The 26,744-nt window shown below is 42.7% G+C and overlaps 1 protein-coding gene across 6 annotated transcripts in view; it reads left to right on the top strand.

The window, feature by feature from the left end:
- The window catches only part of HMGN3 (high mobility group nucleosomal binding domain 3), a 29,010-nt gene extending 12,141 nt beyond the window's left edge, over positions 1–16,869 (top strand). The window contains exons 2-7 of one of the 6 annotated variants that reach the window (XM_005596801.4): positions 6,190–6,240; positions 11,914–11,943; positions 14,335–14,385; positions 15,745–15,858; positions 15,980–16,022; positions 16,387–16,869. In XM_005596801.4, coding sequence (XP_005596858.3) covers positions 6,190–6,240; positions 11,914–11,943; positions 14,335–14,385; positions 15,745–15,858; positions 15,980–16,022; positions 16,387–16,400 — 303 coding nt within the window. In that variant the 3' untranslated portion in view covers positions 16,401–16,869. Of the gene's footprint in view, positions 1–6,189; positions 6,241–11,913; positions 11,944–14,334; positions 14,386–15,744; positions 16,258–16,386 lie in introns of those variants that run through there. The other 5 variants (XM_014733890.3, XR_011422059.1, XM_001499096.7 and 2 more) reach the window with 5 other exon arrangements.
- Positions 16,870–26,744: the final 9,875 nt, after the last annotated feature.

Here is a 26,744-nt window from a genome sequence, read left to right as displayed (position 1 = left end):
GGATGGTGGTAAGTGCCATATATTGAAAGAGAAGTTCAGCGTGGGGTCGCTTTTCCTGTTGATTCCTTAGGGGTGGTCTATAGATAAAAACTCCGAGTTTCTTTTCTTGGTTTCCTGATAAGAACTGCTGGTCCTGTTGTAGTCCTAAGGAAAAATACAGTTGTATCCCCTTTGGTCCATTTTCATGTTCTCAGGCATCTTTGTGTAAAGAATGTGTATGGTACAATTCGTGAGCTGCTGAGGACATTCTTGCCCTCTCTGCCCAGCTCTCCTGCCACCAGCGCCAGAGCGAGAGTTCTGAATCTGCGTCTGAGGGCTCTTGGCTTCCCTTCTTGCCCAACTCCAGTTTCTTCATATTGGCACAGATGAAGCAATTATGAATTATACGCCTTGAACAGAAAGGAGGAGGCAGTGTATGAGCCAGATTTATAAGCCATTGAGGACGTACAGAAAATGCCATGAGTAAATCTAGTCACAGAGCTCATGTTAGGGCATGGTTAAACTAGACTTAGTGGAGCGAGTTTGCTGCTGGTCTTTTTTTTTCCTATATTGATAATATTTTTATTTGGAAAAAAATTTAAATACGGAAAAACTCAGGAAATAATATAACATACCTATTTACCCACCAATCAGAATTCACTGATTTGCACATTTTATCGTATTTGCTTCAAATCTTTTAAAAAAATAAAATGTTACAAATCAAGTTTGAAAAACCGTCTTGGTTCCCTTCCCTTATCAGCCTCCCTAGAGATAAGCATTATCATGAATTTGATGAGTATCCTTCCAGTCCATGATTTTAAGCCTTTACGATATGTATGTCATATATAAATCCTAATACTGATTTGTGCCTGTCTTAAAATTTGTAAAAGTGTAATCATACATGTGTATTCTTCTGCTGCTTCTGTCACTTGGTATCATCATGAATGAGAATAATTTGTTTAGCTATACTGTGATTACTAATACATTGGGACTTTTCTTATTTTGTGGTTTCTATTTATCCTATGTTTGCCTTTGTTTTGTGCTTTCCTTCTCTGCCTTTTATTGGTAAAGTTTGCTTTATTCTACTCTTCCTGATTTGGAAGTTTATAGATCCAGTTTCTTCTGAACATTTTTAATAGCTATCTTTAAATTTTATTTTAACAGAATCTAAAATTATTCTGTGTCTGTGTCATCCTCCAGAACAAAACCAGGCCCTAGCATGCTCTGACTGCTGATCTGGTCACCTACTCTCGTCCTTTGTGGTGGCTATTGTCTAAAACTGTGCTATCTAGTATGGCAGCCACTAGCTGCCTGCGACTCTGAAGCACTTAAAAAGGATGAACTGAGTTTTTCAATTTTATTTCATTTTAATGAATTTAAATTTAAAACCTGATATTAGATTCAGATATTAGAAAATTTTAAATATTTTGGGAACAACTTGGGTATGTGAAACTACTAAATATCTTATGAACACTAACTACAGATCAGATATTCTTGGTGAAAATTTAGCATTTGAATAGGGATGTGCTATAAGTGTAAAATACATGCCAGATTTTAAAGGTTAGTACAAAAAAGTTTGTGAAATACCTTGTTAATAATTTGTGTATTGATTTTGTGTTGAAATAATATTTTAAATATGTTCAGTTAAATAAAATATATTATTAAAATTAATTTCACCTGTTTTTTTTAAAGATTTTATTTTTCCTTTTTCTCCCAAGGCCCCCCGGTACATAGTTGTGTATTTTTAGTTGTGGGTCCTTCCAGTTGTGACATGTGGAATGCTGCCTCAGTATGGCTCAATGAGCAGTGCCATGTCTGTGCCCAGGATCCAAACCGGCGAAACCCTGGGCCGCTGAAGCGGAGTGTGCAAACTTAACCACTCGGCCATGGGGCCAGCCCCCTCACCTATTTTTTTACTTTTTTTTTGAGGAAGATTAGCCATGAGCTAACGTCTGCTGCCAATCCTCCTCTTTTTGCTGAGGAGGATTGGCCCTGAGCTAATGTCCATGACCATCTTCCTCTATTTTGTATGTGGGACACTTGCCACAGCATGGCTTGATGAGTGGTGTGTGGGTCTGCACCCAGGATCCGAACCAGTGAACCCCAGGCCTCTGAAGCAGAGCGTGCGAACTTAACTGCTACACTGCCGGTCTGGCCCCTATTTTTTACTTTTTTAAGGTGACTATTAGAAAATCTGAAATTACATGTTGTGCTTCTATACAGCACTGGTATAGGATTTCTATTAAAACATTTTAAACACACACACACAAAATAGGTATTATTATTATCTACAGGTAATGGTTAATTAGATTACCTGTGTCTTTTATACTTTCTGCTTATATAATTTCCTTCTATCTGAATTCATTTTTGTATTTCTGAGTTTGATCCCTTACTAATAGACCCTTGTTGAAAGAAAGGCTCTGTTGGTGGTAAACTCGCTTAGTATTTGTATTCTGAAATGTCTTTGTTTTGCCTTCACTCTCGAATAATAGCTGGGTATAGAATTCTAGGTTGACAGTTTTCCTCAGCTCCTTGAACGTTACTCCATATTTTCTTACATTTGTGGTTGCTGGTGAGAAGTAATTCTTTCTAGATAGTCCATCTCTTAACTGATAACTTTTAAGATTCTTCTGTTTCTTGACGTTCTGTAGTTTTATTACCGTATGTCTCATTGTATTTGTTTTGTTTTGTTTTGTTTCCAGTTTGTTCCCTGGTGTGAGCTTTCCAACTGGAGGCTCATGACTTCAGTTTGGGAAAATTCTCAGCCGTTAATGTCTTTTCCTTCCTACTAGTTCATCTGTTCTCTGCTTCTGAAATGTCTGTTAGGGTATATGTGGAGCCCTGCAGTGAGCCACCACGTGTCCTAACCTCTCTTTTATGTTGTTCATCTCTTTATTGCTCTTTGTTGCATTCTGGGCTGATTCCTCAGCGGTCTATGACAGTTCATTATTTCTTCTGCTCTCGCTGTTCTAGAGTTTATGTTTTGAGGTATTTTTATTTCCATGAGGCTACTTTTATTTTCAGAATTTGTAATGAAAAAAAAATTCAACTTCCTGTTGCTTTTTGCCGAAGTTCGGGCCTTCTTGGCCAATTCTCTGTCCCCATCCGGTCACCAGTTGCTCAGTGATCCACCTGCCTGCTGACTTGCCCTCAGGTCAGCTCTCAGTGGTGTTCCAGGCTCCCCAGAATTCCTGCTGTGCCTTCCGTCTGGTCACCATATGTGTCCCCCTCCCCTTTGCTGGCTCTCAACTCAGTACCCATGCCATTTGGTTGCTGAAGGAGCTTCAGATAATGGGAATGAGACCCTGTTGTTTGACCATGGTTCTCTGCCCTCTTGTCCATTCTGGGTTCTAACTGGTTTGGCATGAGCTTGCCCTGTCCTGGGGAGTGGAGCAAGAACCCCTCTGCCTTGGAATTCCTCATCTTTCCCATCAGCCCCCTAGAGGTTGAAGCACATCTGAGGTCATCTGTGCACACCCCCAAGCCTTGTTTCCCCCTCTTCTTTGTGTTTACTCCTCCCAATCCCTAAGGACAAAAACTGGGGTCTTTTGTTTTCAACCCTTCATACCATGCCCTCCTTCCTGCCCCCAGCCTGATGGCTAAGTGTGCATGGTGGACCGGGTGTGTGATCAGCCAGCCTGAAATGGTAGGTCTTTCTGAAAGAGTAGTATACCTATTCCTCTGTCCAAGAAAAACAGATGACAAGATTGTGGGGAATCTGGATGTAAAGAAATGTGCTCAGCTTTAAGGCTCTTGAATATAATTTCATATTTGATAATTCAGAAGACTGATTAAGATCTTGTATCTTTTATTGCATAACATCTGCATAACAATTCACAATCTATGAAATTCTCTCTCCGACATCTTGCTTGATTGTATGCATCACCCTTTCAGTTAGATGTCGTTGCCATCTGTCACTCACAGATGAAGAGACTGAGCCACTGTGATCAAGTTGCTGCCGCAGATCACACAGCTCCCAAGTGGAGAGCCGGGGTTCAGGCTGGTGTCCTGCCCTGCATTCAGGCCACACTGCTGCACTGGCCCCAGGGTAAAGATCAGTTGGCTTGTTCCTGACTGTAAATTTGTTGCATGCTTGTTAGTAGAAAGCGCTGTGGAAAGATTGCCAGAGAAACCAGCTTTGCCTGGAATTGTAGCTGTTCGCATCTAGAGTCTTACATTCATTCGTCTGAAGGCATTAACACCTTTGGTTATACCTGCTTTTTTCATGTGGTGTCGTTCCAAGTTTCTGTTTTTCAATAATTTGCATCCAATACAAACATTATTAGATCAGTGTTTAGAGAGTGAGGTCTTGATCATATTCCCTATCACTAATCCATTGCATAGGAGAATATTGAAAATAATGTCGTTAACGTAAGTTTTTTTATTTTTTTAAATGTCACTTAACATCAACCATAGCTATGCGCTGCTTCTTTAAATGCCTGTCAGTTACAGGTGGAGGGTTCCCAGGTTGAAATCTACCGAGTGGCCTGACAGGTATGGACAAGAGCCCAGTGCTCCTGGACAACAGAGGCGCGAGTTTGTAGCCTTGGAAGTGAGCAAAGCCGAAGGCCCACCTAGGGGTTGTCTTCATGTGCTCAGACTTTCTAAGATTTTGCTGTCTAACTCAGCTGACCGCTGGAACAGGAGATCTGTGAAACAGACATTCCTGTGCCTGAGAGTTGGGAACAGAAAATGGAAGCTCTGTTTCTCTTCATGGAGAAGGTTCCATGGAGGAGGGGAAAGTGGTTGGTTGATTTGGGAAACGGGAGAACTGTGTGGACCTGGAAGGTTCTGGAGAGGAGCAGATGATAGACTGTGGGTAACAGGCAGCCCTCGGGGAGAAGAGGAGGTTCACCGTGTCCTTTGCCTTGAAGAAGAGCTGTTGTCTTTCCCAAAGACTTAGTATACTTCTGACCTATGTTTTACATCTTATTTTGTAATCTAAGTTTTTTAACTTAGCATTACTTTATGTGGACTGTCCATGTATTCACATAGACTATTTTTAATCTCATTGCATTAATGGTTAGTAGTTTGCTTAAACAGTTCTCTATTATTAATTGATCAAGTGAGTTGTTTCCAGTTACTCCATTTTAGAAACAGTACAAATAAAACCATACTTTTACAGTTTCTTTCTTTGAGTCGTGGTTCCAAAATTGGAATTACTGGGTCGTCGTCTGATTAGTCCTCTGTGTTTTTTTCATATTGCCAAGTTGTTCTTTGGAAATATGATGTTAATTTACAGTGTCACCAGCCCCACCAAGCAGTGGGTTCCATGATCTTTTAACTTTTTTCCTCATTTTATCATATAAGGTATTACCACATAGCTGTTTTATTTTGCTGAGCCAAACATTTTGCCCAATGTCAGTTTGCTATTTGTATTTTTCCCTGGTGGGAACTCTATTCATATCTTGTGTTAAATACTTTAATTTTCTAATTAATTTAATTGTTTGAATCATATTTATTGTCTTTAGCCAATAAAAATATATTGAGATAATTGATGTGTCATATAGATCTAGGTATATTTTCCCCATTGTGTGCAGCCTGTGAAGGAGTTGGGTTTGAGCTGTCATGAGAGTGGGCAGGTGCTGCCTCAGGGGATGGATCAAAATGAGGAAACAGATCAGCTGGGGTGGCAGGGCCCTGAGCTATCCTGCAGAGGCTGGGAGCGTGGTAGAGACGCTGGAGTTGATAATGGAGATACAGTAACCCATGACACACTGTCAGGTCATATCAAGAAATGGGCTAGAAATCAAAGCCAGCGAGTCTGGGATGCAAGCATGCTTTGCACTTGGCTTGGGCTTTCCCAGCATCCTGCCCTCATCTTAGAGAAGCCAAGTGACTAGAACGTGCGCTGCATCCCAGGCACCCCTGCCTCTGACTGCTGGGTCCCTGTTCTTTAACTGGTGGTAGAATCATCAAAGATCAAGGAAAATTCCTTAGGGACAGTGTACCTTGAGAACAGGGGCTCATCTCAGTTCTTTCATATTCCTGGTCTAAAATTAGAGCAGTTATGCAGATAAGTGCAGTGTGTGTGCGCGTGTGTATGTGTGTGTGTAAAAACACATCCTTTTACAAACGTACTTTTTCCCCCACAAAATATCTGTTGGCTTATGTGGTCCAGAGAATTGAAATAGCTTTTTTTTTTTCAAATCTCCCTCTAATGTGTGTTTTCCAATTTAAATACAATTTACTGAAATATTTTCTTTCTAGTCTCCGGAGAGTACAGAGGGCAAGGATGGATCCAAAGTAACTAAACAGGAGGTGAGTGTATCTTTGACATCCTGTATTTAGTGATTTAACTGGAATTTTTGATATTGTTATGATTGTCTGCGTCTGAATGAACGTTCTTCTAAACAAGGCTGTTGAGACCGCAGATACCAGACAGGAGTGTCGCTGTGTAGTCTCGCTTGGCCTAGTGTGTTTCAGTGGGGTACATGGATGAGGCATTTTCCACTTACAACTTCCAGGTTGTTTATATTTCTACCTGTTGGTCCTGCTGTCTGTTAGAGCAGATACTTTGAATTCCTTCTGGGCAAAAAGCAAGATAATAGGTAAATTCATCAAGGAGAACAAAGTCTCCCTTTCACAGCAAGGAAATGAAAGACTGTTGATTTAATAAATTCTCTGCTCCAGTGAGTGAATTATAAATTACTTTTTAGGTTCGGAATATTTGCCTAAGAGGAATCATCTCTGAAGTCAAAAACTACAGAAGGATACACAAAATGTCAAAATGTTAAAGTTGGATATTTTTAATCGAGAAAATTCTTAGGACTTGAGATAATTGCTTAGGCAATAATTCAGGGAAATGTGTGCTAAATACAGAGACCTCTGAACACTGGGAACATGGAAGACAAGCTTGCCTTTGACCCTCCGTGGTAGCATCGTGAACTTCTAAGAGGAGATGGATGAAAAAGTAGCAAATGACATGGTAACTGTGATGACAGCCATTCACTTTTGCACAGAGCTTTACAGTGTGTGGAAAAACCGCAGCTCTTCCCCTGAAATTATAAAGTAAACGGGGTCATGAGAGAGACAGAAACAATGTCTAGTTACAGGTTCTTTGATTGGGTAGTTCATATTGTTAATAATTCAGAGGAATTTGTCATGATGGCAAAACCCCCTACACAAGATTTGTACAAGGAAATTCATTCTGCCACATGGAGAATCTTTAACAGTATCTATAAAGAAATAAGCTAAAAGCAAAACAAACAAAACTGCCTGTAACCAAGTCCCCACCATCCATTTACCAGCTTTCAGTGTCTAACAATTTGGGAGGTGAGGTTTGTGATCCAGAATCAAGTCACTAAACATGCTAGAACCAAGCAAAAAATGATAAATGCTTCAATTTTCTTGGAAATTGCAAACTGTAGTTTGTAGGGCAGTTGGCTCAGTGTAACGAGCCTTAATGTTTTTAGATTTGGGCACACAACGCATCTGGGTTTCTCCATAAGGACTGCCGTTTACATTGACCTTTCACTCAGAAGACGGACAAACCCTCGCACACGGCACATCTTGGTGGCGAAGTCTCTCCAGTCCTTCTACACTGAAAACACGAAGATATGTGAAAGATTTTTGCTTGTGCAACTGTCTTAGACATATTATTTTAGCCCCAGAGTTTTAATGATTTCTATTTCTAAATTATTTTTAATATTTTGTATTATTGCTAACAAAAATAATTTATCTTATTGCCAACAAAACCTTTCCTAGATGAGACTACTTCTCACTTAAGCCAAGACCAGGTTAAAACTCGTAATAGGTCTTCAGGACATCAGCCCAATTGTTTGAAAAGTGAAAAGGTCGTTCAGTTAGCTGCTGGTTTAGGATAAGAACTGTCAGACAGTCTGTTGATTGATTTTTTTCCCCCCACTGAAGTGACTGACTCTTCTAGTTATGTCATTAAGGATGCACAGACTTGATTGTATTGAATAGATGTCAGTTCCAGGGGGATCCTCTTTTGAAAATCCTTTTCCACTGTCATGATATTTGAAGGGCGTGGTGCAGAGTATAGTACTTGGACAATAAATGGCCAAAACAATATATTACAATTACTACACTCGGCAGTTTACAAAGCCCTTTCACATCCATTGTTTTATCTGATCCTTAGGATAACCCTAAAAGGAGAGCACAGCAGATTCATTCCTCAAGAGAAGTCAGTGTATTGAGCACCAGTACTCTGCTGAGCACTGCTCTGGGCCCTGCTGATTCCACAGGGATCAAAAGAAGCTACAGTCTGCCTGCGTGGAGCTCCCATCTTAGTGGGGGGAGAAGGGGCATAAAATAAAATAACTGGATATTTGCTATGAAGAAAAATAAAGCGAGGAAAGGGAATAGCGAATGTCAGAGAAGTGCTATTTTTGATAACAAATAGGCAGATGATATTATCATCCCCATTTTTACTAATGCAAACAAGGTTCTCAGAAAAATACATGATTTTCCCAGTGTCACAACCTGTTAATTGCAGAACCAAGAAAGATATCTGAGTCTCCTGATTCGAAATCCTCCATGCTCATGCCCGCTTTGTGGTAGTCATAAGTCTGATTGTCCGGTGCTTTCTCTCTGTCTTCCCTGTTCCCTGCCACGGCTCTGATACACATCTTTCCCCACTTCCCAGTTTTGCAAAGAAGATAATTTCTATTTAGCTCCTTATTTGTTTGGGGGAATTAAAAGCAACTTGACTTTTGGGTTTTGCAGGGAAGTACATGGTCAGGCTTAGGAGCAATAAGAGATCTTGTAAAAATAGAAATGCTTCCAAATTCCAATGGAACAGCCCACGTGCATCAACCCGTATTCAGCAAAGTCCAGTGATTCTGCTTGAATCTCGCTATCCCGGTGAACTTTGTCCTGGCGAGATTCGACTTCCATGCTGCGTTTGAAGTCAGGACATTAAAATAAAAGACTCTCTGTCTTTCAGAGTAGGCTTCACCAGAATTTTCTCCAGTCCAGGGGTGATCATTTACTCTTGCTGAGAAATTCCTTTGTGCCCAGCACCTGTAAGCTGCCTGACAGACCCTCGCATTCCTGTTTCTGTGGCTCTCCTGGTGACTTTCCGTTCTGAAAGTCTCCCTTCCTTCCCTGAGAATCACTCTTTTGACCACTTTTCCTGAAAATTCACACTTAATCACAAATGGAGGAAAGTTCTTATCTTTTTTTGTAGTAATCCTACCCAACAGCCTGAATCCCAAGTAAGTACCTCAAATTCTAGTGTTTGGAAAAGGAAAAAATAGCAGTCTAGTCTATTTTATATCCAGTAAATATAGTTCAGTCGTTCATAGGTTTTCAGGCTGTGAAAGCTGCTGGAACTTTCCGGGAAGGTGTTCACACTTGCATGCATAACCAGTACCACTGACTGACTGAGGGCAAGGGTCGTTCCACTGTTTGTAGTGAAAAAGAAATTCTCTTACCATGGTTCCTGGAAAGGAAAATTTAAGAAGAGTCTTTTTTTTTATGGCATAGAAAGAAGAGCTGGTAAATTTTAGGCAGGAAGTCATAAAATGATTTTACAATATAAGAAGGATGTGCTTTTTGGAGATTGGTTGGTTTAGGCAGCCTAGAGAGACAAACTTCGCTTTTGCCTTCATTTCCTCGGCTTTTTATCTCGAATCTCTTGTGCGGGTCCTGAATTAGAAGGCGGTAGTGAGCTCTTTGGATCAGCACAGCCTCAGGCCCTGCGGAGTGGTGCCGTGGGTGGAATGTCTCTCTGGAGATCTGAGGGCGCTCTGGCATCACGCTCCCTCTTTGGCATGTTTGGGTGGAAAGGAGAGGAGCAAGAGGAGGGCAGTTGAGGAACTTTTCACGTTTTGGCCTCACTTCAGTGAGATTTTACTCAGGACAACCAGTGGCGGATAGGGAGGCAGTTATGAGTAATGGTTAATGTTTAGCTCCTTTTCTGGACCCAAGTTGGGTGGTAACTGAATTGTGGCCTGAGCGTTTCCCCCCAGTTCACACTTGCTGCTCATTTCTGGTGTCCACCCGTTGCCTTCACCTCAGCATTTTCTGAGGGCCCCTGCTGGGCATTGGAGCTACAGGAATGCATGAGAAAGACGGCCCTGTGCAGTCAGGGTACAGACATGAGACAGATGAGGTGAACGGTGAGGTAAGGCCACCATGGTACACTAAGTTGACGCCGAGTGGAGAGGGCTCGTTGAGGTCCAGTCACCCCTCTGTTTCCTCTCGGAGGGCATCTTTTTGGCAGTCTTCTGCTGGCTGCACTTTACTTGGGAGATGTTGTGGATGGTTCTTGAGGCCACACAGAAGCTTCCAGGTTGAGCTCTTTTTGGTAGCTGGCAGCGTTCCTTTGCTCCTCCACGCTTGGAAAGCATGCTGAAGAAGCAGAAGTTGCCCCTTGCTGCCCAGTTTAATTTGATACGGTTGCCTTTTCTTCAGTGGTACCTGTTCACGCAACTGAACAGGCCTCACAGGATTTGGGTTCTAGTTCCCAACGACTCGTGAGAGCATCGCTGTGAATGCACCCACGATAATCCAGAGGCCGCGGCACTTCCTGTGGAGCATCTGATACAGGCTCTCCTCCCCACCTGTGTGCCGAGCTGTGCATCCTCTTATCCAGCGCAGTGAATATATCACAGCCACCACTTAACCTGCAACGCCTCCTGGCCTCCGCACCTTCTACTGCCCGGCCTCACGTCCAGCTGTGATCTTTCCTTGAGACCCCAGAGTTAAAATTATTCATGGAGCCTCTGGCCCTTTATTTCCTTCTATAGTCTAAAGAAAGATAAGTTTACCTTCCTCTGGCTGTTTTCAGCAAGAAAGTTCTTAGATGTGGAGATGGCAAGAAATATTTCTTCCAGTTTGGCTTGCCCAGCTGACGTGGACTCACCCGAGCGGGCTTCAAGAATCTCCTGATTCCCGGCAGCCAGGGCCCGGGCTCCTACTGACCATTTTTGCTGACTCCCTTAAAAAATTATTTAAAACAAGTAAAGTCTGTGTAAGGCAGCAAGAATAAGAAAAAAGCTCTAGTTCATTTTTTCAGCAAATATTCTTGAGCATCTACTATATGTTAGGTGGTACACTCTTCTACTAAAGAAGGAACGGTGAATAAACGGGTAAAAAGTGTGGAGTGTTCACTTCTGGAACACTTGTGGGGAAGGCGGTTGTCCTTTGAGAATGTGAAATCCTTTGGGGAGCCGTCTTTTGCGGATGGTAAGTAGCGTGTCAGTTCTGTATGCTTCTTCCTGAAATGCCTAGAACAGTTCTGATATTTTAAATTCTCTTGCAGTCTCATTTGCTGTTAACTTGTACCATCGTTGAAGAAAAGATTCCCTGAGAAATACCAGTCTCAACTGTTTCTCTAAGTTTTCTAAACTTCCAAACCAAAAGATTAGTGAACTTTTTACTCTATTTAAATTTTTAAACCTGTGCATTTGGTAGATAAATAAATGTGTTTATTTTGTTACAGGTAAAAGGAAGTCTTTCTTGTTCACTGCCTAAGATTTGTAGTCACTTTCTTTTCTAACATGGTAACAAGGCAGGGAACTCCCGCAGTTTTGGTTTCTACACAATTAGACGTGTCCTTTGTGTTAACTTATAAGCTTTGGCTGCATTTGTAAGGAACAAGAGTCAGGCTGGAACCAGATCTTAAACAGGACCTCAGTGCTCTTGCTGTCAGTTTCGTCACAAAAGTAGATTATGGTTTGAGTCAGAGCGTAAATTCGTCTTCCTTACCTTTTCTTACCTGCCACACCCTGAAGTGGGAGGCCGTTTCTTGGGGCCGTGTGCCTGTCCCTCTTGGGAAACACTTCCTCTTGAGATTTAGGGTGCCCGGGAGACGTGGGGTATCTTTCAGAGTGCTCACCTGGAGAGGGTGATGGGAGTCAAACGTTATATTCTTTCAACAAGGTAAGATGTTAAAAATGATTTTTTTTAAATCTACTTGGTGCGTATAATCACAAAAAGAATATTTTCCCTTTTCTTTTGTAGCCCACCAGACGGTCCGCCAGGTTGTCAGCGGTGAGTACTTCAGACCCCTTGGTGTGAGTTCTTGGGAGCACACGTTCCTTCTGTCCAGAGCACAGCAGCCAAAGGAAGATTAAGGTGGTGATTCCCTTGAGTTGTTGTATTGACTTTTTGGAAATTGCCTGGCTCACAACTTCTAGCAGATTTGACCGGTGTTGCCACGCAATTCTGTTGACGAGATGTGTTGGTGAAAACGTGGCCAGCCCGTTGCTGGGAATATGAAGCCCAGGGAGGTCTTTGATGTTGCTGGATCTCTCAGTGAAAGAAGAGCAGTAACCCTGGCCTTCCAGTTCCACATATGATGTGCTCAAGTGGACAGCAGTTCTGCTCCTCTGTCCAGGACTCCTGCTTCAGTCAGAATGTTCAGAAGGTTGTCTGAATCGTGTACTTTACCTTCATTTCGAAACTAGAGATTCTTTGAAAAAGTGGTGATTCTGTTTTGCCGCTCAGAGGCTCGCTCTTGGCCGGGCAGGGCAGCGTTAGATTGCAAAGCTGGGATACGCAGGGTGACTCTGGCCTGCGGGGAAGCCTGGATGCCATCCTCAGCCAGCGCCTGTGCCCGGCATGGTGGAGGGAGGCACAGCAGAGATGGGTGTTAGGACTGCTCACAACTCAGAAGTATAGCTGAGTTTTGGGCTGGGTGAGCCGCTGTTTCACGGAGTCCCACCCTAAGGAGGCGACATCAGAGCCCCCAGGAAGATTAAGAGCTGGGAGGAGCGGGTGCGTGTGTGCACAGTGACTCCCGATTTGGCCGAAACCCCCCCGGGGTGGTGTGCGTGTCCAGCAGTAAATTTCACCACGTTTCAGAGGTTAGGTTTTCACTCTTTGTAGATTTAACTCCAGATTATACTGAAAGCCATTGTATCCATGAGTCTCTAACTGTTAAGGGGGTAGACTTTGTAAGTCAGAAACCAAAATTTAAAGCCAGGCCTTTCCTGAGCCCTGGGAGCCAGGAACGTAAGCACCTTCCTCGGAGGTCGTGCTGGCGGTGCTGCCGCAGGGCCTCCTGAGAGGCCTCGCCTTCCCTGTCCCGTGGAAACGCTGCGCCAGGAGGGGTGGGGGGACGTGGCTGTTTTACAGAAGATAATATAAAAGGAAATTATTTGCTGCAAATTGGAAAAACAAGCGTATGGTAGTACAATATATCAAAGCGCAGAATAACAAAATTTTTAAAATCCTAAAAATTGAGGAGCTATGCAAGCTCCTGTTTTGGGGAAGCGGACTACAGATTTAAGGTGATAAGAAGATTAATAAAAACATTTCTTCCTTTTCAAGTTCAGTTTTCTTTTTTTATTTGAAAGGTGATATGTAACAGCCAATGTTCCAGAATTGAACTATCTGCAATTTCACTTCAAGCCCTTGATGAAAAGGGCCAGATTTCGAGATGAGCCCGAACCACCGCAAGGCACTGGGGAGACCCTGGCCCATGTTCTCTATTTAAAAACTATTCTTCCTAGTGCCAGGAGAGATGTACACTTATTTTTTTTCTAGCTCAATGAGAGATTTGCCCTGAATATCCATAGAAAACCTGTGGTTTAAACTGGTTATCTTGCCCAGCGTCCTCGTGTGCCACGCAGGGTCGGGCCCCGGGGAAGCGGCCAGGGCCGAGGCTCTGTAGACGGGTCAGGGCCACAGGGCAGGCGGGCACTGCTCACGGGAGCGGGAGGAGAACCACACGAGGCAAGAGAGAAATAGTTGCCTAGTGGGCTCTTTGGCTAATAAGATCTGTGAAAACTCTTAAACTTTGGGAGCTAACCCTGGACATTTTCTCATTATAATGCTGTTCTTAATAAAAAGCTCTAGGGACAAATGAGCCCAGTGTCTGGGTGGGCGATGGCGTCTTCCACCTTGGGCTAGTGTTGGAGGATGAAGGTTGGAAGAAGCTCGGCTTCAGAACTGGAAATCCACGTCAGAGCTGGAAGGATCTGGACGATTTGAAATCCTTCCCTGGCGGCTGTCTTCATTACCGGACGGGCTTTGCCTGTGATTGTGCTGTGATTTCTAGACTGTTGGAAGGCCAGTGTGACCAAATTCGTTGAGTCATTTGGCCAAGGGCCTGAGTCATTCCTCTTGCTGCTGTGCTGTGATAAAAGGAAGTACAGAGACATCGGAGAGAGAAGCTTAAACCTGTTCCCGGATTGCTGTTGTGGACCAGGGAATAATGAGTTGGCTTTTAAACCTCACCTGCTGTTCACTTGAGAACCCAGGATGAAAACAGTCACAAAATACAGACTTCTTTATGCTGTTACTTGATGCTGAAAACAGGACGAAATATTTTTTAGATGACGAAATCATAGAACGGACTGTTGTCTTTTGCAGTTTTTGTGTTCCTTTTGGTGCTTGAGGGCTGTTTTTTTTCAGTACGTGTATGATTTATCTTTGCAGAAACCCGCACTACCAAAGCCTGAACCTAAACCAAGAAAAACGTCTGCTAAGGTAAGAGGTGCTCCCTCCCCAACTTTGGCGTGCTTTTTTTTTTTTTTTGGCTGAGTAAGACTGGCCCTGAGCTAACATCCATGCCCATCTTCCTCTGATTTATTTGTGGGACACCTGCCACAGCCTGGCTTGACAAGGAGTGCTAGGTCCTCGCGGGCAAACCCTGGGCCTCCAAAGCGGAACGTGCGAACTTAACCGCTGCGTCACTGGGCTGGCCCCCCACTTCGGCTTTTTAAACCATGAGTAAATTATAATTCCATGTCCAAAAGTCATCCAAGGAGAGAGCCCATTTAGTGATTCAGGCTAAATATACTGACTAGAAAACTGTGACCGCTGCTGCGGGCTTTCTGCAAACGCACAAAGCACAGTTTTATGCTTTACCAGGAGTGTGTCTTCCATTTGGTCAGTAAAGCAAAGGAGATCAGAGCATGTTGCTCTGAGAAGCCTCATGTCCGGGGGGCTTGGTGGCTGCCTTGGGATCGTGCCGTCCACTTGACCCTCAGAGGGGTGAGCCTGGGCCTGGGCGACACGCCCGCCCACAGGTCGATGAGTGGCAGGGGCTTCTGACTCCGCATAATTACTCCTAGTGGGCCAGTATGATGACTAATAATAATCATATAATGATTAATACGAGCAAAAATACCAACAGACATTTATATGGCCCTTATATATGCCAGGTCCGTTCTGATTGCTTTTCTCCTAGAACCCTGGCGTCAGTCCTGCCAAGGTAGGTACAGATAGTCTGCTTTGCTGATGAGGAAACTGAAGCACAGAATTATTAAGGAGCTTAACCCCAAAGGGCTTTTCTGTACTCTGCTCTTCAGAACATGATCCCGTGTTGTGAGTTATTTGAAACTGTGTGTCTTGTGGCACGAGTAGGTGATCCTGAAGCAGGACTCGCTTCTGTAGTGTGGTCTTAAAAGCAGGCACTTTTCGCCATCTGGTCCTTCATTTTCAAGTGCTGTCTCAGCTTTGTAGTCACCCGAGCCCCGGGTCCCCATGTGAGGTGTTGCGCTTCTGGGTTCCTGCCCACGAAGCCTCGTGCTTCCCTGACGCCGCTGTCACCCTCTGCACGGCAGAACCCTGCGGCGGGAGGGAGGCCCCCCACATGCGGGACGGGACTCCGGGCTTTCCTGGAAGGGAAAGTCTGTGGACTTGCTGGGCAGCCTGTTGCATTTTCACAGAGACTCAGTGTAACGCACTTGAAGCCCAGCAAAATTGGGTTCCTATTTCCCCTAAAAGCCATCGTACCAGCCACAGGGGTCCTCTCCCCGTGTTTGGAGGGAGGCTGACTGATTTCAGCCCACATCGCACCACGTGTAACACGCTCTGTTTGCCTGTGCTTTGATCCTCTGTCAGAAAGAACCTGGGACAAAGATTAACAAAGGTGCTAAAGGGAAGAAGGAGGAAAAGCAGGAAGCTGGAAAGGAAGGTACTGCACCATCTGAAAATGGTGAAACCAAAGCTGAAGAGGTACTTTTCCGCAAACACCTCCCGCCGATAGAATCAGTGTCTCAAAAGAAATTGCTCAGTCCTTCAGCCGGTGATAGCACGTTCATAATGTCTCTTCTTATTGCCTGTAATGTTATTGCAGATCCACATCTCTCGCTCAACCGTTAATGTCTCAGCCTCCAGAGGTACCCCACCCAGCACACTGTCAGTAAAGGGGCAGATTGAAACAGTGAGAGTTCAGGGTACAGTAGAAAATTCTGCATGTTTGCAGTGACTAGAATCAGATCGTAGTGTGGTGTTCTTTATTCTGAACAGTGGGAGCGTGCAGGTGGAGCTTCTGTGGTCGTTTGGAAAGCAGAAAGCAACAAATGCAGCAAAGTGTATGCGTAATAAATCCTGCCTTGTCTGTTTTACACTCAGAGGTGAAATAGGTTTGCAGTAGAGCTGCTAAAAACAGGTGTTCAGAAGTGTGTGTGTTGATGGGGTGGACTTTTCTTTGGCTTCTAGAACTTTTAATAGTAACTGTATCTCTTTTTTCCTTTTTCACAGGCACAGAAAACTGAATCTGTAGATAACGAGGGAGAATGAATTGTCGTGAAAAATTGGGGTTGCTCTTGTGTACCTCTTGGGACAACTTTTAAAAGCTATTTTTACCAAGTATTTTGTACATGCTAATTTTTTAGGACTCTACTAGTTGGCATACAAAAATATATAAGGATGGACGTTTTACTTTCTCATAGTCATGCTTTTTGGAAATTTCCGTCATCCTCAAGGAAAATAAATACAGATTTAATGTTGGAAGCTGTGTGTAAAACTGATTGAGCATTCCATGCACTTGGTTTAAGAATTTAGTCCTGTGCATACTGTGGTGTTTTTACGGTGCATATTTGAATTTTTCACGCAGTTTTTCTAGAGCAATAATTAGTGGTGCTTTTGTACCTAGGTTTTATGTGGTTTTAATGAAACATGGATAGTTGTGGCCACCTGCTGACTATTTGTGGTTTAAAATAAAAGGTTTTCTTGCCTGCAAAATACCTGCCTCTTAGTAGTGTCTTTACTGAATTTAATCAGTGTTCTCATTTTATTGTTGGAGAAGATGTAAAGAATTTCTAGTCTGTGCCATAACGGTATCTCTAATAAATCAAATAGTATTGCTTCTTAGTTGTCCTGCCTTTAAAAATGTTAGTGTTTTAATAAAATCACCTATGAGCACCAGTGTAAAAGAATTACCTCTAACGTACTTTATATCGGGAGTGCCCAGCAATGATTACCGCAAAGTAAAACTTCATAAAACTCTGCTTTTTTTTTGAAGTCCTTATAAACAGGATAGTGTTCTGCTAAACCAGAGCTCGGGAAAAAAACGTAAACTAGGTGTCATCCTTGAAAATCTCCTACTAAGTCCCATTCATTGAGGACGTCACAGCTTTGAAAGCTCTCAGCCCACGTTAACCACATTTCAGCTTTGCATCAGCCTGAGAAAGGCATTGGCACAGGTGTTGTTAACGCTCCTTTTCAGGCAAAAGAATAGGGGCATGGAGAGTATGTGACTCACATCAGGCCCACAGCGGGGAGAGAAACCAGGACTTGAACCTGGTCTTCTCAGTTTTAAACATAGTGTCTGTCTGAGTCAGTTCAGGCTGCTATAACAAAACACCACAGGCTGGGTGGCTTATAAACAACAGAAATTTATTTCTCACCGTTCTGGAGGCTGGAAGTCCAGCATCAGGGTGCTGGTGTGGATGGGTGAGGGCCCTCTTCAGGTTGCAGACTTCTCGTTGTATCCTCACGTGCTGAAGGGCTAGGGAGCTTTCTGGGCCTTTTTTATAAGAGCACTTATCCCATTCGTGAGGGCTCCACCCTCATGACTTCAGCACCTCCCAAAGGCCCCGTTTCCTAATACCATCACCTTTTGGGGTTAGCATTTCAACACACAAACTTTAGGGGGACATAAACGTTCAGCCCGTAGCAGTGTTTCTCTGTTTCTGGAAGGACGTAGCGGTGCCAGAAACTGAGGAGCTCTTCTGTAAATGTATTTTTTGGTTTGCATTCCTGAGAAGTTTGGTAATGGCACGAGCACCCTGGGGAGGCTGAATTCTGGGGATTCCTCTTAGATGAAGAAGTGAATCTTTTAAGATGGAGAGTGGTGCCTGCACTGCTCAGGGACTCTCGCAGAAAGGCTGTTGTTCCTCAGAACTGAGTACACCTGGGTGATTGTCCCAAGTCTGTCATTAATGTGCTGCAGATATCAACCGTATTATAGACAGAGTAATCTCATTCAGAGTTTCCTTGGCTTCTGATTATGAAATGTACCCTAGTTCCTGTTGGACATGCTGAAATCCACTTTTACCCCGATGAAAACTAGCTGGTATCCTGTGAACACTTCACAAAAATATTGTGAGTATGTAGTTAGTACATAGTTGAAGTACATTGCTGGCTAGCTTCCAGTTCAGAAAGGGAGTATAAACTTCATAGGTTTACTTTTTCAAAAATTACAAAAGTGCTACAGGTGGTATTTTAAAAAAATCAGACATTACAATAATATACAAAGTGGAAAAATGTCCTCCTTTCTCCCATTTGTATGTCCCTGAGATAATCACTGCCTATCATGTTCTCTGTGGCATGACAGCATATAAATGCCATCTCTTCTTACCTTTACCACCACTTTTATTTTGGTCAGTCTAATAAGTGGAAAATAATGCCTCACTTTTAATTTTAAATTTATTTCATTACTAGTGAAACTGAGCTTTTCATGTATTTGATGGTTGTTTGAATTTGCTCTGTGAGTTGTGATTTCTTTCTGTTACTCTGTTTGGGAGTCAGTGTGTTTTAAATCATTATTCGCAGTGACCATTGATGCCATTACTTATATTTCAAACACGCAAAGATCAGAGATTCTGTCAACCGTTGGTATGTGTCTACTAAAGTTTTATCATTGCCGCATTGACAAAGTGAGGGAATACTGTAGAGCAGACGGCTACCACAATAGCCCAGGACGCTCAGAGTGGTTCCCCAGAACTTGAAGACCTGATACATGGAGGGTTTGGGAATACCCACTACTGCCACATTGCTTACCCCTTTGGAGAATTTATACATGTTAGGAAAAGGGCCCCCTTCTCCAAAACACGTGTCTGCTAATCTGCTGCAAAATCCTAAGAACCCTGAGTCTACGATGACTTTGAGCCAATTGGCGTCACCTGTCATCATGAGTGGTAGTCCTTAAATTCTCCCTGGAGGCTGCCCCATGGATTGTGGTGGTATAGAGTGGGCTTTGAGGGACAAAGAAGCCCAGAAATTCCCATTTTTAAACTCTGTGAGAAGATCACCTGAACCAAAAGTCAAGATCCATTGGTGCAGCGATAGGTGAACTGTGCTATAACATCCTGAATGCACATGTACATGATTAAGGAGCTGGAAACAAGGTTATGAAACCAAGGCTTTTTCCTGTCCTCAGATTTTCAGAGGCTTCACTCCTGGCTAGAGGTGCAAGTGCTGTCCCTTAGGTTGCCAATCTTGCAGGCACAGGGATGTTATCACATGGTTTTAGCTGTCAAGTATCCTAATGTTTCTCTTTGTTTTGTCTTAATCATGAGTTTCACACTTTTATTACTACTTTCTACTTAATATTTTATTCAGAGCATTGATTTAAAATCTTTTATAATAATTATATGATTAAGATAATCATCGTAAATAGCCACAATTTATTTGATGCCCTGTAATAAGCACTTTACATAAATTAATTGGGGAGAAAATTTGTAAATTCTTTCTTTTAATATAATGTTCCCATCCTTTAGTTAAAGTAAGCCCAATTTTCCAATGCTGAATTCAGGTTTAGCTTCCTTTAAAACTGCAAAGGGAACTTTGTGATTTCAGTCGTCCGCTGGTGTCCTCAGGGAGTTGGTTCCAGGACCCCGCATGGATACCAAAATCTGCTGATGCTCAAGTCTCTTCTATAAAATGGCATAGTATTTGCATGTAACCTACACACATCCTTGTATATACTGTGAATCATCTCTAGATTACTTATAACACCTAACACAATGTAAATAGTTGTTATACTGCATTGTTTAGGGAGGAATGACAAAAGAAAATGCTGTACGTGTTCGCTACAGATGCAACCATCAAAAGCCTTTCCATCCTTGGTCAGTTGAACCCACGGATACAGAATCCGCCCATACGGAGGGCCAACTGCCTACATATCTCTGTAGTGGGAGAAGAGAAGTCTTTGAAAGCCCAGTTTTAAAATGATACATAACATAAATTTCGTGACTTTGAATTAGGCAATAGTTTCTTAGGTATGACACCAAAAGCACAAGCAACCAACAAATTGGCCAATGTCAAAATTAAAAACTTGAAGAAAGTCAAGAGAAAACCCATAGAATGGGAGACAGTATTCAAATCATATATTTGATAAGGGTCAAATATTCAGAATATATAAGGAACTTTTACAATTCAACAATAAGCAATTTTTGAAAAACAATTTTAAAAGGGACATTTAAAATAGACATTTCTCCAAAAACAGTTTCATATCAATAACCAATATGTAAATGAAGGGCTGCTCAGCATCATTAATCATTAGGGAAATGCAAACCAAAACCGTAATAAGATGCTTTACGTGCACTAGGATGACGATTTAAAAAAATAAGTGTTGGAGGGGAAGCGGAGGAGTTGGAGCCCTTATTCATTGCTGGCGGGAATGTACAACGGTGCAGCCTCTCCTAAACAGTTTAGAAGCTCCTCAGAAAGTTAAATATGGAGTTATCTGTGACCCAGCAACTCCACTCCTGGGTATATACATATGATCACACAAAAACTTGTGCATGACTGTTTATAGCAGCATTATTTATAATAGCCAAAATGTGGAGACAATCCAGATGTCCTTTCACTGATGAGTGGATAAACAAAATATAGTCTATCCGTACAATGGAATATTGTTCACCATAAAAAGAAATGAAGCACTGATTCATATTACCACGTGGATGAACCTTGAAATCGTGCTAAGTGAAAGAAGGCAGTCACAAAAAATCACTTATTGTATAATTCCATGTATATGAGATGTCCAAAATGGGCAGATTCATAGTGGCAGGAAGTAGATTGGTGGTGGCAGAGGCTAAGAGGAGGGGAAAGTGGAGAGGTGACTGATAATGGGTACAGAGTTTCTTTTTGGGAATGATCAAAAGTTCTAGAATTAGTGGTGATGGTTGCACAATCTTTGAATATACTAAAGACCACTGACTTGTACGCTTAAAGAAAATGACATTTATGAGGCTACTGAAGGCTCAGGGCTTAGAATCAGGTCTGCGTTTAAGTTGCAGCACTATTTTTCTCGCTAATTACGTGAATCCGGACAGGTCCTTTAACTTGTGCCTCTCAGTTTTCTGATCCTTAAAATAGAGACAATATTTATTTGTTAGGATTGATGACATGGTCACTGTGAAATCTCCTAGTGCAGTGTCTAAAATACAGCAGGTTTTCCATAAATGCCAGCTGAATTGAAACTGGATGAATACGGATGGGATGGAATGGGCTGGGTAGACGTACTCGGCTGAGTGTGTATCGTGTGTGTTTGTCATAGGCAGGCAGCCTCAGGTCAGCGAGTCTCTTTGAACAGTGCAAAAAGAAGTGTGCTTAGGGCTGGCCTGGTGGTGCCGTGGTTAAGTTCGCACATTCCCCTTTGGTGGCCTGGGATTTGCCAGTTCGGATCCCGGGTGCGAACATGGCTCCGCTTGACAAGCCATGCAGTGGTAGGCGTCCCACATAGAAAGTAGAGGAAGATGGGCATGGATGTTAGCTCAGGGCCAGTCTTCCTCAGCAAAAAGAGGAGGATTGGCAGCAGATGTTAGCTCAGGGCTGATCTTCCTCAAAAAACAAATAAAAGTGTGCTTCACTTAGAAGGCAATATTCCTTGAAATTAATGCAAGAATTAAACCATCTTTATTTCATTGAGTTTGTATTTAACCCAAAGCCTTTTAAAACACTAATACCACAATTTCAGGAACATTTTTCTGTTGGTTGTGGTACTATTTTGGGGACAATAGTCTTCTACGTGTGTACTCACATATTTACTTTTAATTTAGACCTAACCTCACTTTTCTAGAAAAATTACACCATGATCTGTAATACCTTTCTTTCTAGATCACAAAGTACTTAACAGTTGAACAGCAGATGTTCACTTAGAGATAAATACACCTGCACTAGAGTAATGAGTATCATTGAGTTCCTTGAAGCCAAGTCATCAACTCTGAAAATGGGACCAACCTCTGAGGTCATCTAGTTCCTCTCTGATGTGGCTTAGATTCCCTTTTACAACAGGACCAGCAAAGAGTTTCTCACACTTACTGAATACCTCCAGTCATGACGAAGTTATCACTCAAATCGCTCTGAGAGTTAGAAAGTACTTTCTTATTGTTGAGCCAAGAACCATCTCCTGGCAGCTTCCAGCTAGTGATCCCCGTTCTGCTGGGATCAGGGACACACAGAACTAACTGATTCTTCCCCCAGCAGTGCTTCAAACATCGGAGGACACCTGTTACCCGTCAGAAATACCTTGGTTTCTCTCACCTATCCTTATAGATTATGGTCTTAGGACATAGATCTCTTTAAAAGGTAATGCATTCAAATTAGTTTCATAAATTCAGACAGTTGAGAAATGAGAGCAGAAATTTTTCAAAATGATCACATTAGGTTGAACTATGTGAAATGCTCATTGTATCTTCTCTTTTACACCTTCAAAAACAGCAATTTCATGTGGTTCAACCTACACTTTTCCCTGGTTTTTCTCCACTCTGCAAATTTGATTAGTGTATCTTCTTTTTTTTTTTTTTTTTTTAAAGATTTTATTTTTTTCCTTTTTCTCCCCAACGCCCCCCGGTACATAGTTGTGTATTCTTCATTGTGGGTTCTTCTAGTTGTGGCATGTGGGACGCTGCCTCAGCGTGGTCTGATGAGCAGTGCCATGTCCGCGCCCAGGATTCGAACCAACGAAACACTGGGCCGCCTGCAGCGGAGCGCGCGAACTTAACCACTCGGCCACGGGGCCAGCCCCTGATTAGTGTATCTTCTGTGAGTCCATCTTGACCTCTATTAAGTATGTTCAGCAGGCAAAGAGCACTTCAGGACTGCACCAAAGTCTGTCTTCCAGGGTCATCCATTCATTAGAAATAGACTGAACATCCAAATGCTGGGCATTTTGCAAGGTATTAGGGATACAGGGGTGAGAAGGTCAGTATCCTTGTTCTTACGAGTCTAGTGGGGAAGCCACCATTAATTACTTAGTAACACAAATAAATGTATGTTTATAAGAGCCATGACTGAGTCCTAACGTCTTCCACAGTAAACTCTTCATATAAATCCTCTAATAGATTTCATTTTAACAACTGTATCTCAGTGACCCTAACATACATTAGCCACAAACAAATCCACAAGAAACTAAATAATTTATTGAATAGCATTTTTAAAGTAGTATTCACCTGGGTTCTATAGAATGCCTGTGACAAAATCATAATTTGGCTTGGCATAATTAATGTTTAATTGTACTTCCAGGAAATAATTAGTCCTGGGTACTTCTTGTAGCTCTTCTACTGGTATCTTTTTAGACCATAATACTCCCATCTCTCACACAAATGACCTGTGGAATTTGAATGACTTGACAGGTAAAATAGAATTTAGGGGAAGTGGTGGCTGGGAGAAAGGTGGCCTCAGAGTTGGAAATCACAGAACTGGGATTGACCTTTGTGGATATCTGGTATAGTTTGTTCTTAGAACTGAGTCTCCTTTGAATTCTAAAATAATTGCTTTTGTTCCTGTGAAATCTTTGACGTCTTGTAATAGTAGGCTCTAAATGAACATAAAGTGATTAAAAATCTGCATTCACTCTCTTTGATGGAATTCAATTTGAGAAGTTGATAATGAATGGTACTCTCAAAAACCAGTTTACTCAGCAGAGTAACCCGTGAGCTGCGTTTAACTAGCAACTGTTAAGCAGCTCCTATGTTCTGAGAACTTCGCTGCAGAATTCATAACAATCCCGAGAAGAGATGTCATTTTGGGGTTTGTTCTTGTGAGAGAAGACAGACCTTTGGCCATATCCACTTGTGGATTTTTTTACAGCAAGTTGAATAACTGATTCACAAAGTGACATAGAGTAAAATCCTCAGTTAACAACTGGTGAGTGTCCACAATGTGCCCCGTGGTGGACAGAAACAAATGGAAACTTTACTGGCATTATCTGTTGCAATGAGTTGCTTTTCCTCTTGCATTCTCATAGTACCTTTCTTGACCTATATTTTGCACTTACTTCATTCTGTCTGGTACCGTAAAACAATATTTCCTTATCTAGTTCCTCAAGTGGAATTTGAGCCTCTAGAATCGCAGAGCTTTTCATCCTTACATTTTCCGAATCACCTGCCTGGAGCCAGTACATGGTAGTTACTCAAAGAAGGTTTATTAACCTGTTTAGGTGGACTAAGTTAAAAATCCAAGTTGTTCTCCTGACTTTCAAAGTACTACTGACCTTGAAGGGAGTCCAAACTAAAACACATAAAAGAGGAAAAAAGACTCAGGGTACAAAATTAAGTGTTAAACGTGTGCTGTTAGACTAAATGGGCTCTAGGAGACCAGAGGAGGGAACCGTCTTGAGCAGCTGTGGAAAGATTTCACGGTAGAGAAAGCATAGATGCTCCTGATTTTTCAGGGAGGCACAGATTAGTTGCCGAGGAGCTGAAGGATCTGTCCGACAAGGTAATGGCAGTTGAAAAGCCTGGAGGGAAGAGCATGGAGTTAAATACACCTGGAGTAGGTTTGTCTCCCAAAACCTTGTTTCCGATACCTGGGCAATTCAATTCATCGTTTCCTGCTTCCGTTTCTTCTGTAAAATGATTAAGTTGGATTTGATTAATGGCTTTTAAAACTATTTTTTTAAAGCAGTAGGTTACCAATAATTCTTTCTTGATGGTGGTTGGGGAAATTGCAGGATGTGTATGACCCACCCCTTGGCCATCGCCTCACCGCTTGGAGCAGCTCCTAAGGCTCATCGGCTGAACCCATGGGACACAACTTGAAGACTACTGAAGGGGAGGACCTCTGAAGGCCTGGGTGACGGGATGGCTCCTCCCAACTATCACCATGCACAGTGTAGGGGAGGAAGACATTTCCTCTTCCCAAATGGGGGTTCGTCTGGCCGGAGAACGAATTAAATTCACATGAGACAGAATAGCAAGAGAAAATTAAACAAAGCTTTATGAGGAACCATGGCCCAGGGCCTATTCTTCCTGAAGGAAGAAAGGGCACCAAAGAAGTGGGGTGCACATAGTGGTTATATACCCCCAAACAGGGTGTTTCACATGTGATTGAAATGTCCCTCCCACAATAGTCACAAGATTGCCCTGTCGGCACAGCGCTTGATGGACACAGCAGGTAATGGTCTGCTATCTCAGAGGGCGTAGCAGGAGGCTAGTCGATTGTCTGGAGCTGGGCGGTCACAGGTGAGCTCAGCAATCAGTTCCTAGCCTAAGGAAAGATGCTTAATCCTTAAAGAAATGCCAACGTTCGGAGGGGGAGGGAAGTCAGTTACAGGAGGTTACCAGACTAGCACAATAAAATGCAGATTTAAGTCCTTGCCTTTGGTATTGATTAAGAGTTTCTAGAGAGAAGGTCATCTCCTTTCTTCTTCCTGGTACAGAGAGGGAGGCACCTTTACAGACAGAGATTTACCTTACAAACGTAAATGTGTCCTAACAAAGGGCAGGTTCCATTCCTCTTTCCCTGTCCCAGCTTATCAAAAGCAATCAGCCTCAAATAATCCTGACGCCAAAGAGACATATCTTGGGGTGGCCAATTTCAGGTCCCCACAACAGTTTGTGTGGAAAGACAGGGAGACACCAGGACCGGCGTGGAGGGTTGATGGTGGGAAGCGGCGGGTACCGAGGCTGTGAACGTAAAGCACTCAGCACGGCGCCCGGCAGAGATCCACATGGTCCTAGAAGCCTTGACTGGCAGTCACCAGTGTTTGGATATGATTCAGCCAGAAACACGGAGCCACCCCCGATTCTTCCACAAGGGAAAGGCATGGTGTCCGCGGAGGGGAATCGCAGCTAACTGGATCCCTCGATTAACTAATATTTTCCCTTTAATTAGAATATGATCTAGATATTACATATTAGGGAATTATTATTAGGTTTCTAAGGTGTAATATGGTATTGTAGTTATTCTTAGGAAATGTGTGCTGAAGTCTTTTAGGGATGAAGAGTTGTGATAGCCGCACCTTATTTTCAAATAATTCACATGTATTTAATGTATGTTATACAAACATGTATGTCCATATATACATCTACATAATTACAACAAATACGGCAAAATGTTAATTGTTGGATCTAGTGGTGAGTATACAGGTCTTCCTTATATTATTCTTTTCTGTTTGCTTGCATTTTTCATAATAAAAATTTGGGGAAAAGTGGGAAAATATGTTTCTCTTTGATACTCTTACAGGAGAAAAAGGACAGTGAATGATAATCGCAAACATCAGGAGAGTACTTCCTTTGTGCCAGGCTGTGTAGTAAAGAGTACTTTGTGTCAGGCTGACCCAAAGAGAAGTCTGGCCTTTGTCTCAGCTCCTGAAAGGTAACTTTTAAACCCTTGGAATTTCCCAAGTGACAGGAGGGTCTTTGTTATTCATGGTGGGCCCCTGGGGCCATGTGGTATCAGCCCAAACTCTGGGGAAGACTGGAGACAGTTCAACCACATGGGCAATCAATCAGTCATGCCTGTGGAATGAAGCCCCAACAAAAGCTCTGGACACCAAAGGGGTGGTGAACATCCCGGGCTGGGTACTCCGCGTGTATTGTCACACGTCAGTAAAAGGAGGTAACACGTCCCGAGGACAATGACAGCTCCTAGACTCTTCCCTCCGTGTC

This window comes from Equus caballus, chromosome 10 (assembly GCF_041296265.1).
Source record: "Equus caballus isolate H_3958 breed thoroughbred chromosome 10, TB-T2T, whole genome shotgun sequence".
In the NCBI taxonomy this organism is placed as follows: Eukaryota; Metazoa; Chordata; class Mammalia; order Perissodactyla; family Equidae; genus Equus; species Equus caballus.
Note: the sequence above shows the minus strand (reverse complement) of the source record. Positions and strands in the feature narration are given on the sequence as shown.